Below are 11,941 nucleotides of genomic sequence, written 5' to 3'. Positions count from 1 at the left end.
CAGGATCCAGCCCAGGTCCAAGGGAGACAAAGAACCCAAAAACAGAACTCACGGTAAAACTGCCGGGGAACTGGGCACTGGAACCAGGTACCACAAAAGGTGCACCAAACGGCGACACACACACACACACACACACACACAGGTCAGGAACACTCACTAGACAGGAACAAAACTCAAGACCGGAATCACTCAAGGCAGGACCAACACCATGTGTAACAACGATGATCCAACACTGAACAAAGAAAGAGACCCAGACTAAACACCCTAGGGTGCAAACAATCAAGGAAGGACCAACAATCAAAACTGGAGGGAAAACAAAGACAGGAAGTAAAAACCACAAGAAACACCAGGGAATGAACACACTACAAAATCAAACAGGAAGTGACAATACCTAAACTACCACAAATGTGTTATTTTCTCACCTTTATTACTGAAGCAAGTATTACTTATGACAGTAACACACTCGTCAACATCGGAAAAGGAAGTGCAGGGATTGGATTAAGTGCAGCGTCTCCGGTCCAGACAACCTGGCCAACCGGGCCAAATGTCACCACAAGCACTGTGATCGAAACAGGAAGAGAGGAAAGAGAGGCGGCATCAGAGCTAAGCTAACCCAGGTCGGACCTAAGGCTATTCCACTAGCCAGTCTACTCCTGGCTAATGCCCGGTCACAGGAACATAAAATGCATGAGGAAACAGGAAATCATTGTGCCCTCATCTTTACTGAGACCTGGCGGCATCACAACATCCCGGGTGAAGCTATCGCACTCGACGGGTGGCGCTTGTTCCGCGCTGACAGAACACAAGACTCGACGAGAGGAGGCGGACTCTGTTTTTACATCAATGATGCTTGGTGCTCAAACGCAGTTAAAGTGGATGGACATTGTTCCCCAGATGTGGAATTTTTACTGTTAAGATGTCGACCATATTATCATATTATCTGCCTAGAGAATTCACCAGTGTTTTTGTTGCTGCTGTTGTACATTCCTCCATATGTACATTTAAAAAAAAAAAAACGCACTACAGGAACTATGAGGTCATCAGCAGATTTTAATCAAACAGACCTCTGAACTGTTTTACCTAAACTCCACCAAACAGCATGTTCACATCCCCACCAGAGGAACAAATACACTGGACCATGTTTACATGAACATTTCTGGCAGCTACAAAGCCCTCCCTCGCCTCCATTTTGGTCTAACAGACCGTGTTTCCCGGCTTCTCCTGCCTACTTACACCCAGCCGATAAAATGGGTCAAACCATCAGTAAAGACAGTTAGTGTGGACAGATGAAGCTACAGCAGCTCTACACGACGATGTTTTGAGTGCACAGACTGGCTCGTGGTCAGAGAGGCTGCTACCCAGGAGGACCACATCGATCTTGAGCAGTATACTGTTATGGTACACCTCTTTATAGATCTTTTTAGATCTTTCTTAACAACCTTTTTCTCAAGTCAGTTCCAATCATATTTCACTTTCTGGAGCATTTAGTATCATATTCTTATCTTGGATAATCAACATGTTATAGCAAGACAACAGAAAACAGTTAATATAAAGGAACACATTGTATATGATAGGCCTTTTTCACAGAAGACATTTTGACATGTCACAGTAGGAAAAGCACAGGTGTAAATGATAAAACTAGCTATAAAACATTTAGCTGCTTCAGTTTCAGGATCCTGGTATGCTGGCTCACTGTCACACTGTCATGATTCACTGGGACATTTCAGTAGAACAGAGCCATTGTTAATGTCATTACTAACAACTGTGCTTTTACTACTATGACAAGTCAGAATGTCTGTCGTGAATAAATAGTTGGCAAATACATATAAAACACATACGAAAGGAACACTGCAACCTTCCAGACTTAGCACTCTGAAACATCATTAGGGTTCCTGTCTGAGCTTAGGAACCCTAACATTAAAAAGAAAGACAATAAATGTGGTGTGGTAAGTGATGTATTGCATGATGTTATGTCCAAAGCTGCTCTGTATGTTGCAGTTTTGCAGGTAACCTGGAACTCCTCCCTCCATCCTGATTTCTGGCACCTCTTGGCTGGCCTTTAAAAGCCCTCTCTAGTTCCACCCTCACGCTCTCTCACACGCTGTAGCCAGCATCAGAAGCGTAGTTATCAGCCGCCACTTTCTGTTTCTTTGTTTACTTTAATTGCATTAAACTTTGGTTTTATGAGTTACAGTTTCTCCTTGAGCCGGGGTCATAACACATGCACAAAGTAGCTCTTGGTAACGGATGACGTTTCTAACACTTGCAATACTGTGGTTAAAGGAGTACAAAGTGGCCTACTGAACTACCTGTGGATATCGGCACAATATTGACCACATTATGAACATTAGAGTTGTAGATTCAATACCCGCTCTCCTACATCATATCGTACTACAACAAAACTCTGACAGTTCCTGTTGGCACTGTACATGCACACAACATTTACCTTTTTATAACCACTGTTTTCATATACATATAAGAAGAACATACAGATGCCTCTTTAATACCATTTGAAATCTTATTTTTATGCAGACTTCTCAGAGTCGAGTCTCTCAGTTGGGAAAAGGTTTAAAAATGAACCATAACCATGTTTAATAATGCCTGAAAGTTCAAACTGCATGTCTCAGAGTGAAATATGTGTTATTAAAGACCACAACATGCTTTGAGGGGATGATTGGTACCACTTGGAAAGTCACATACATTGCTTGTTGCTAGGTATGTTGTCAGGCTGTCATGTTGGATTTACCAGCAACACTCAGTCAAGTGGCTCTAAGAATACGTGCAGGGAATAATTTCTAAATATCGATTCCTTCCATGTAATCTAAAATGTATTACAGGGATGATCTTTAATCCAAATATTGACTCCTTTCCAACAGCAAGCTTCTAAAATTCCTGCAGGGACAGCCTTCAGTCCAATTAAAGTGCAGCCATGGCAAAGTGGAGTTCGGATATTGACAGAATGACAAAATATGCAGTAGAATTGACTTGGCAGGAAAAAAAATTAGTAGGTTTCACCATCAGATTCAATGACAACAATGGAAATACGTAAAAAAGAGAAAGATGACTAAGTACAATATTGATTTGAATCACTTCTGTGGAAAGCACTTTGCACTTACTGAATATGAATATCCTCTTTTCCCACTTGATAGCTTATTCTTTGAATATTTCAGGCTGAATAACAGCATACGTAATGACAAGAAAGATGGAAGAGCCAGAGCTGAACCCATAAGGTTGGGGTTTATGATTTGTCCATTACCCACCAGAATATGATTTTTAAATGGCATTTCTGCTATATTGGTTTCAATAGAGAATGTCATTTAATAATGGCTTTTAATAATGCAACCATTATTAAACATCAGCAGTCATTTATCTGTTGAAGTACACTGGTGAAAACGTGGACAGAAGAATTACTAATCAAACAAGTGAGAAGCATGCAGACAAAAAGCTCTCCTAATTGCTACTCCATAGCGCTGAGGGCTGTCCACACAAAAATGCACAGTATGAATCAAACTTGACAGTAGCCATTTATGATAAATAGATAGCTAGTTGGGGCCCCTTGTCATGTTTCAGATGTCTGAGTTTTGAGTAGTTCCCCTCTAAACTTCTCACATGGCTTCATTTAAATAATTGTTCAAATTATCCAATATTTCGCGAAAAAAGGAACGATTAGAGAAAAATGCTCAACATGAATACAAATTTGTGTAGCAGAATTGGCTTTTTTTCTCCTTTCCTCTCCCATTAATCATCTCACGGCCCCTCAGATTTATCTTGTGAACCTTTCGAAGGGGCCCGACTCCTAGGTTGGGAACTGGACTGGACTAAACTACCTAACAGTATACAGTATAAAGTAGTTAAAACTAGCTGCACCTCGACCATCATCAGTATTAACACTCAGTCACAGGAGACATCTTACTGAAGAACAATGCTTTTAGTACATTTTGTTTATAATACTTCTGTACTTTTAAATAGGATTTTAAATGGAGGGCTTTTAAATGGAGTATTTTTACATTGTTGTGTTGGTACATTTACTTAAGTGAAGGTTGTGGATACATTTTCCACCCCTGTTAGTGGATAAAAAAAAAATGGTAAAAATCATTATGAGCCACCGACATCATCACCGCCACCAGGCCTGGTTCCAGTCAAAAAGAAAGTAAATAAAACGTAATGAACAAACAGGACAAGACACTATGTGAATGTATGTACATTATAGTATCAAACAAGCAAATAACACATTACTGTATGTAAATGTATGAAATGTATTATTGTGTAATCCATAATAACAGCAGTATAACAAAATAATCAGAAATATTGTGTAAGTTACTGTATCATACCTGATAAAAGACAATGTATTTGTTAAATACATTTTTGTTAAAAAAAAGAGCATTCTCATTTAGTTCCTTATAATTAATTGATGTTCAATTCTAGTGTCTTTTTATGAGAATATTATTTTTTCAGTGAAAGAAATGAAGGGTGCAATCCGAGTGTGTAAAGTGGCAACAAGCTTCACCAACCAGATGATAGTACAGCCTGTATGAGGCCTGAGAGGTGAAACCAAGGGCAATAAATAAATAAAGCATTTGCTGAAGCTCGTAAAGCTTATGAGCCTTCAATCGTTACCGTGCCCTCAATGATGAGTTATACTCCTAGATGAGCAAATCATCATTTTTATCAACTCATACCTTCACTTATTTGGATTATGACATCTGGGCAGTAAAAAAAAAAAACTGTTTAGAGAGATTTATTGAATTGAACGGAAACTGTAAAAGTGGGGGGACAAAAATAGGATTTTTAAAAGTGAGGGGAGCATGTCCACCTTGTCCTCAGTGGAAATTGGGCCATTGATGCCACAGAAAATCATCACAATGTGTTACGTTACACAATGAGGTACAGATTTAACCTTACTTTAATATCAGTCAGTCTTACATCTTTGTGGTAGAATCAACACATGTCTAAAACTGTTTAAACAAAAACTTTACAACCTTCATGAAGGTAGAATTCACTGCAGGACAATTGTCTTGGATTACATTAGACTTTGAATGTGTACCTAATGAACTGGTGACTTAATGTGTATGCAGAGACTGGATTTTTCCAGTAAGGGGTCAATCAGAACAAAACATGCCATCTTACCAAGTGTGCAGACTGGACTAGACACATCTTGTTTGTCTATATATCTGTCTCCACTATGTATGGACATACCACTATAGCTGCCAGATAAATGTAGTGGAGAAAAAAGTTCAATATTTCTCTCTGAAATGTAGTGAAGTAGAAGTATAAAGTCGCATCAAATGTAAAAACTCAAAATTAGCTCAAAATTGTACTTAAGTACAGTACTTGAGTAAACATGCTTGTACTCTGTGTTGTGTGGCATGGAATCATGTGGCCAGCCCTCAGTGCTATGGAGGCAAAGAAGGCACAAAGATAAGATTTTAAGCTTTATCGGAAGCGTTTTTCAAAAAATATTTTTCAGTTTAACAAAAGAAAAGATTTCAAGGATGAATGCCGAGTTGTTGGTTTGGCAAATGCACCTCTGGTTAACTTCCCCACCTCCATTTAACAGCAGAGCACAGGCACTTCCCTGAGCTTTTCTATGGAACCATTCTCCCTCTCAGTGGATGAGATAGTCCTGAATGGGGCTAGCTATGCATGTACATTTGTATTGCGTTCAGGATAGTTCATTTCTGGCTGGACACTGCTGAACTCATGCCTTCAGCCTTCAAGTCACTGTATACACCAGATCGTAGTTGCAATAGATTGAGATGTGTGAACCGTGTGAAACATGCTATGGAAAAAGTGAACCTCGTTGATGAACATATACATTTTGAGTGGCTGAGTAGCAAACTTGCAAATCCAATAATCCCAAATCGTGCTGGAATGCATGCATCTCTCCACACCCAAAGCTTCTGGAGGGACAGCCATGTGGCAGATCTAAAGGCATGTTCACCCACACAACAGTACTTTATTAGAACGTACTCGCAAGTTGCCAAATACCTCATGCTGATTCCTCATACAAAACCATCTGTCAGGCCGTATATCAGCCAGTCTGAACCCTCGACCAAGCCATTATCCACCATTGTCCAGCTAGGCCAGCTCTTGTCCACCATTAGTATCCAGCCTTAACTAATCCTTCGTCTATTACAGCCACCATGCTGTTTAGCTCTCTCAGTGAAAGGCCAAAGTTTTAAGAGGGCCTCATTTGGCTCCAGTGACTGTCCACTAAATCTGTTAATGTGTGTACAGAACTTGCCTGACTCCTATTTATGAAATTAATTTTATATTTTAGCATTAAAAGAGTCTCACCTCCTATCCTCAAATGTGCCACTTCATTTATGTCTGCACCACTTAAGTTGTTTTGGGACACACATCTCCGGGATATGACAGGTAAAAATAAACTTTTAATGTACTAAGTCATAATTAAAAGAGTTTGTTGTATTTTGATACTTTGGGGGCTATGTTACTGTCATCGTGTGGTATTCAATGAACTTTCAAAATCATAAAAGATGGAGAATAAAGAATAATGTTGCTGATTTGATTTATATTTCCATGTTATGCTTAAAGCAGTCTTACAGATGAGTGAAAAAAAGAATTATTGGATTGCCAGTAATAATTGTGATTTTGTTGTCGCTGTGGGTGTACTAACTGAAAAGAGCAAAAACAGACCATCATTTAAATTAAATGTGAGGATGAGATAAGTAGTAAGTAATTGTATGTTGTTAGTAGAAGTGGTAAATGACAGTGATTGTATTTGCAGTTAGTGGTCAGGTGTAACAAAGTGTGAGGACAAACTGCGACACTGATTGACCAGTATATTAACCAATTACCCAGGTAAACGTTCTTTTGTGTCATAGACCAATGTCAACTTTCCTTTACCTCATGATGATGTTGCTGAGGATTGTGGCTCAAAGACTCATATCTTTCACACAATTATACCACATGCTGGTACATGGTGGGGTATGAGAAATCAAATCACTGACAACACAATGCATCTGTTCTCTTCTACTTCTTGGTCCAATCATTGTTCCTCAAATATTCCTGTGTTCCCTTCAGCTACAGTTTCTTTGGGAATTTAAATGTTCAAGTTAGCCTTTGAACTTTCACGTAATAGTTGCTGATTGACCCTTCAGATCTATTTCCTATATACGTACGTATACACTCCCTGGCCACTTTACAAGGTACACCATACAATCAAAAGCAATCCAGTACAAACATTCTGCCACATATTTTACCTTTATAAGGCTTATATTGGTTGTTAAAACTTTCCGAGAGGTTTTAATGGCTTAGTGGTAGAGCGAGTCCTGCGTCAATTGGAAGGTCGGCGGTTTGATCCCGGCTTCCCCCAGCCCACATGTCGATGTGTCCTTGGGGCAAGACACTGAACCTCAAATTGCTCCTGAGGGCTGTGCCTTCAGTGTGTGTGAATGATAAGTTAATTTCCTTGAACTGATGAGCAGTTAGCACCTGCCATCAGTGGGTGAATGTGATAAGTAGTGTGAAGCGCTTTGAGTGGTCGGAAGACTAGAAAGGCATTATACAAGTACAGTCCATTTCCCATTTGATTCAACTATAATTGAAGTGGTATTTAGTGGTGGTGTTGTACGGTTTAATGAGGTGGGCAAAACATTAGAAACACCTCTCAATATAATGCAGTCCAGTTTGACACCACTGCAAACTACAGCCTGTATGATAAACATATGGTTATGTTATAATTGTTTTTATTAATTTATGGCTGAGCTATAGTATTAGATTGCGTTTACAGGTGTACTTAATAATGCGACTGTGGCTCAGTGGTAGAGCGGGTCATCCACCAATCAGACGGTTCAATCCCGGCTTCCCCCAGCCCACATGTCGATATGTCCTTGGGCAAGACACTGAATCCCAAATTGCTCCTGAAGGCTGTGCCTTCGGTGTGTGTGAATGATTTACTTTCTTAGAACTGATGGCACCTGCCATCAGTGTATGAATGTGATATGTAGTTGAAGTGCTTTGAGTAGTCGGAGTAATATAAGCTATATAAGTACAGTCCATTTACCATATACATATATATATATATATCATACTATTCAAATGGTCCATCACACATGGGATTACATGACAATATATAAATTATAAAAGACTTCACACAACAATGGAAATAATTCCATTCACATGTTTTTTGCACTTTAGTGCTTTGTGATTAACATTCATTGCATGTTAGAAAAATTAAGAACATCTTAGCAATCTAACACCTCTTGCAGAATGCCTTCATAAAACATAAGGGGATGCTCACTTTTGCATTCTCCATGGTGGTTGAAGACTCCTGAACCAAATGCACTTTCTAGACCTGAAAAAATCAAAGGATAGCTGTGCTGCTCACTGAGCCCGTATTTGTTTTGTTTTTTTGCTAACTCTGACTTCCTATGGGAAAGTTCAACTTGGTATCTTGGTGCATATGTTAGTGGACTTTTCATCACACCATACACAACTCGTTTAACCATGGTTATGTTCTGAACTTGACTGCTTAGGTTGCTTTGAGCTGTTCCTCTCAGAGTTTCATATTTTTGCTCAATTAGAACACTGCCAGACATCCTAGCATGCGAAGATGCAAAGCTCAGAACAGATTCTTAGCAGGGGGTGTGCTGAATCTCCACAAGGGGAGTGCTAAGTCTCTGTAAGGGCTGTTCAGAAATTCTGAAAGCAAAGCTCTGCAACATTAAAAATATTACATTACAAATGTTTTAAACATGAGGCAGTAAGAGCAACATGCAGAGTTTTAAGGCAAGGCAAGTTTATATGTATAGCACATTTTAACAACAAGACAATTCAAAGTGCTTCACATAAAACATAAAAGCAACATAGGGCAATATAAAAATATAAAAAGAGTTAAATAGAAAAGTAACAGTGCAGTGTAAGAAATTAATCATAATTTGATTTAATAAAAGACAGCAGCAAATAGAAAAGTCTTCAACCTTGATTTAAAAGACCTGAGAATTTCAGCGGACCTGCAGTTTTCTGGGAGTTTGTTCCAGATATGTGATGTATAAAAAAATAACACTGCTTCTCCATGTTTAGTTTTGACTCTGGGGACAGAAAGCAGGAAAAGAGCAGGTGTAACTCGTCATTATCATCATCATCATCATCATTACTGAGAAATTGTTGAAAGTGCTGAAGGAATTTATGTAGTGCCAAATTGCCCCCTTAAATAATCTGTGCTTATTTAATGAGAGACATTGTCAGTCATTTCAGCAAGTGCCCAAAAACGACATGTGTTACGTTCAAGTGACAAAGCTTTCTAGCGGCTGTAGTAAGTCGGGTGGACGGATGGGACAACAAAACATCAGAATTTAACAAGGGAGACAGCTTTTTGTTTCCTGTTTCCAACTGACAGTCAACATTAGTTTCTTTTAAGTATGACCACTAACCTTAACCACATTTATTATTGTAACTATGGTGACGAAACTCCTCTAACCTTAACAAAGTAGTAATTTTAACTAGGGGTGGGAAAAAAAATCGATATTGCAATATATTGTTGTGCTCTCTGTCGCAATAAATAATCGATACACTAACGCCCAATATCGATATTTTATTACAACACAAAATGATTAATTTACCCGTTGTCATTGTCACTGTCACTACCCAATATCTACCATTCTGTTTTGGGGGCGCTGTTCGAGTAAATAGGGGTAAAGTGGCACAAACAGCGCCGGTGAAGAACACAAGTTAACTAAACAACAGAGAATTGCAGAAAAAAAGAGAAGCGAGAAGAATGGCGGAAAACAATAAAAAACTAATCAAAGACCCACCCGCTAGTTTCCACTCTAAAGTGTGGAGACACTTCGGGTTTTACGAGACAGTCGACGGAAAGGCACTGGATAAAAACTATGCAATCTGCAAGAACTGCTTTGCAAAGATAAAATATAACTGCAACACTACGAATCTGCAAATGCACCTCGTTCGCTATCACGGTGAACTACTCTCAGGTGATAATGAGGGTAAACCAAGTCAGCCGACAATCACTACTGCGTTCAAAGCAAAGCTCCTTTGGGTCGCCGAGGCACAGAGTATCACTAAGTCCATCGCCGAATTTATTTGCAAGGACCTTCGCCCTTACAGCGTGGTCGAGAATGATGGATTTTGCAGAATGTTGACAACACTGGAACCGAGATACGAGATACCGAGTCGTCGGCACTTTACAGACAAAGTCATCCCTGCATTGTATGCAGATACCAGAGCCAAAGTGGAGGGTGCGCTCGGTCTGCTAAACGAGTTGCACTAACCTGTGATGGTTGGACGTCAAGGGCCACCGAGTCCTTCGTAACTATTACTGCCCACTTCATAGACGACAACTGGGATGCCCAAAGCTACGTCCTTCAGACTCGGGCTATGAATGACAGTCATACTGGCGCTCACATGGCAGAGGTGCTTAAGACGGCTGTAGACGAGTGGAAGCTCACCGAGAAAGAGCCAGCAGTGGTGACTGACAACGCAGCGAAATATGTCCGTAGCTGTTGAGATTGCTGGATATCCACACGTTCGCTGTTTCGCTCATGTTTTGAATCTCGCGGTGCAGCGTGCCCTCAAACTGCCAAATGTCGCTCGACTGCTCGGGAGAATTAGGAGAATTTGCACATTCTTCCACAGGAGCACCTCAGCAGCTGAGGCACTGAAGAGGAACCAGAAGATGTTAGGCCTTCCGCACCACAAGCTGATAACTGATGTTGTTGTCCGCTGGAACAGTGCCTATGAGATGATCAGCCGGTTTCTTGAGCAACAGCCAGCTGTTACTGCTGCCCTCTTATCTCCAGAGGTAAGGCGTTTATTGTTTTGTTACTTAATTGCATATGATAACTGTAATGTGTTATAAAATATTATTGTTAACATGATATATATTTTGTTCCTTAGTGTAAAGTGCTTTTTCCTGACTTCTTGGTCTGGATTAATAAGGAATATGTGCATTATAAAGTTTAAACTTTTGACTTCATTCTGTTCTTTTCCTTCCTTCTTTAAAGGTCAGAAAGAATACCACTGACATCTCTACCCTGACTGATGGAGACATCAAGAATGCAGAAGAGGTTGTGAAAGCCCTCCATCCAATGCTGGTAGCAACAAAGAGCATGTGTGAGGAGAAAAGTCCAACTGTTTCCATCATTGCTCCTCTTCACGCCCAACTTCTGAGCAACACACTCAGCACAATTGAGGATGCCCCTCTCGTCAAGGACATAAAGTGTGCCATCCATGGAGACCTATCAAAGCGCTACATGTCTGCAGAGGAGAAAAACTTCCTCTCACGTTGCCTCCGCCTTAGACCCCAGGTTTAAGTCGATGCTCTTCTTGTCGCCTTCAGAAGTGCAGGAGACGTATGCCATGGTTGTGTCCAAGGCTGCTGCCCTGATGGTAATTACAACTTGTAAAAACTGAACAGCAGTTACTTGGGTCATTGAAATTCTCATTGTATTTGTACCTTTTAAACTTTCAACTCTTGCACTGCTGGTAGAAATGTCATCCACACATCTAACCATGTGCAAAGATGTGTTAAATTTTAAAATGATTAGGGGCTGAGGATTTCTTGTTGTGATGAACATGTTATTTCATTAATAACAAAAATAACAATGAAGATGTGCCAAATGCTTTTTTGTCTTATAGGGGAATGCAGATGTGGGAATGCAGTCTGATGGTAATGTAGAGGAGGGAGGAAGCACTGAAGAGAGTGGTCCTGCTGATGACACCAGTGATGAGGACCGACCACCACACACACCAAAAAAAGGAGATCCGCACTTGCAAACCTCCTTGGACAAACATTCCAGCATGCCAGATCTTACCTGACCCCATCATCATCACCTAACTCCAAGGCTAAAAAGGAGGTTCAGCAATATCAAGAATCCTCACCTCTACCACTGTCAGATGAGCCGTTGGGTTGGTGGAAATCTGAGGCATGCAAGTACCCACACCTTGCCAAGCTGGCCCAGAG

The 11,941-nt window shown here is 40.2% G+C and overlaps 1 protein-coding gene across 1 annotated transcript; it reads left to right on the top strand.

Moving 5' to 3' along the window:
• The first annotated feature begins 9,662 nt into the window (after window positions 1–9,662).
• Window positions 9,663–11,728, top strand: LOC122880630 (zinc finger BED domain-containing protein 4-like). The gene is made up of 3 exons (XM_044205944.1): window positions 9,663–10,780; window positions 10,983–11,367; window positions 11,617–11,728. The coding sequence occupies exons 1-2, from the start codon at window positions 10,469–10,471 to the stop codon at window positions 11,289–11,291; spliced, it is 621 nt and encodes a 206-aa protein (XP_044061879.1). The 5' UTR covers window positions 9,663–10,468; the 3' UTR covers window positions 11,292–11,367; window positions 11,617–11,728.
• Window positions 11,729–11,941: the final 213 nt, after the last annotated feature.

The sequence above is a fragment of the Siniperca chuatsi genome, linkage group LG8, assembly GCF_020085105.1.
Source record: "Siniperca chuatsi isolate FFG_IHB_CAS linkage group LG8, ASM2008510v1, whole genome shotgun sequence".
Lineage (NCBI taxonomy): Eukaryota > Metazoa > Chordata > Actinopteri > Centrarchiformes > Sinipercidae > Siniperca > Siniperca chuatsi.
Note: the sequence above shows the minus strand (reverse complement) of the source record. Positions and strands in the feature narration are given on the sequence as shown.

Coding starts and splice junctions, on each gene's coding strand:
- LOC122880630 (XM_044205944.1), top strand. CDS start 10,469: ATGTCCGTAGCTGTTGAGATTGCTGGATATCCACACGTTCGCTGTTTC. Junction 10,781..10,982: donor CTGCCCTCTTATCTCCAGAG/GTAAGGCGTTTA, acceptor CCTTCTTTAAAG/GTCAGAAAGAATACCACTGA.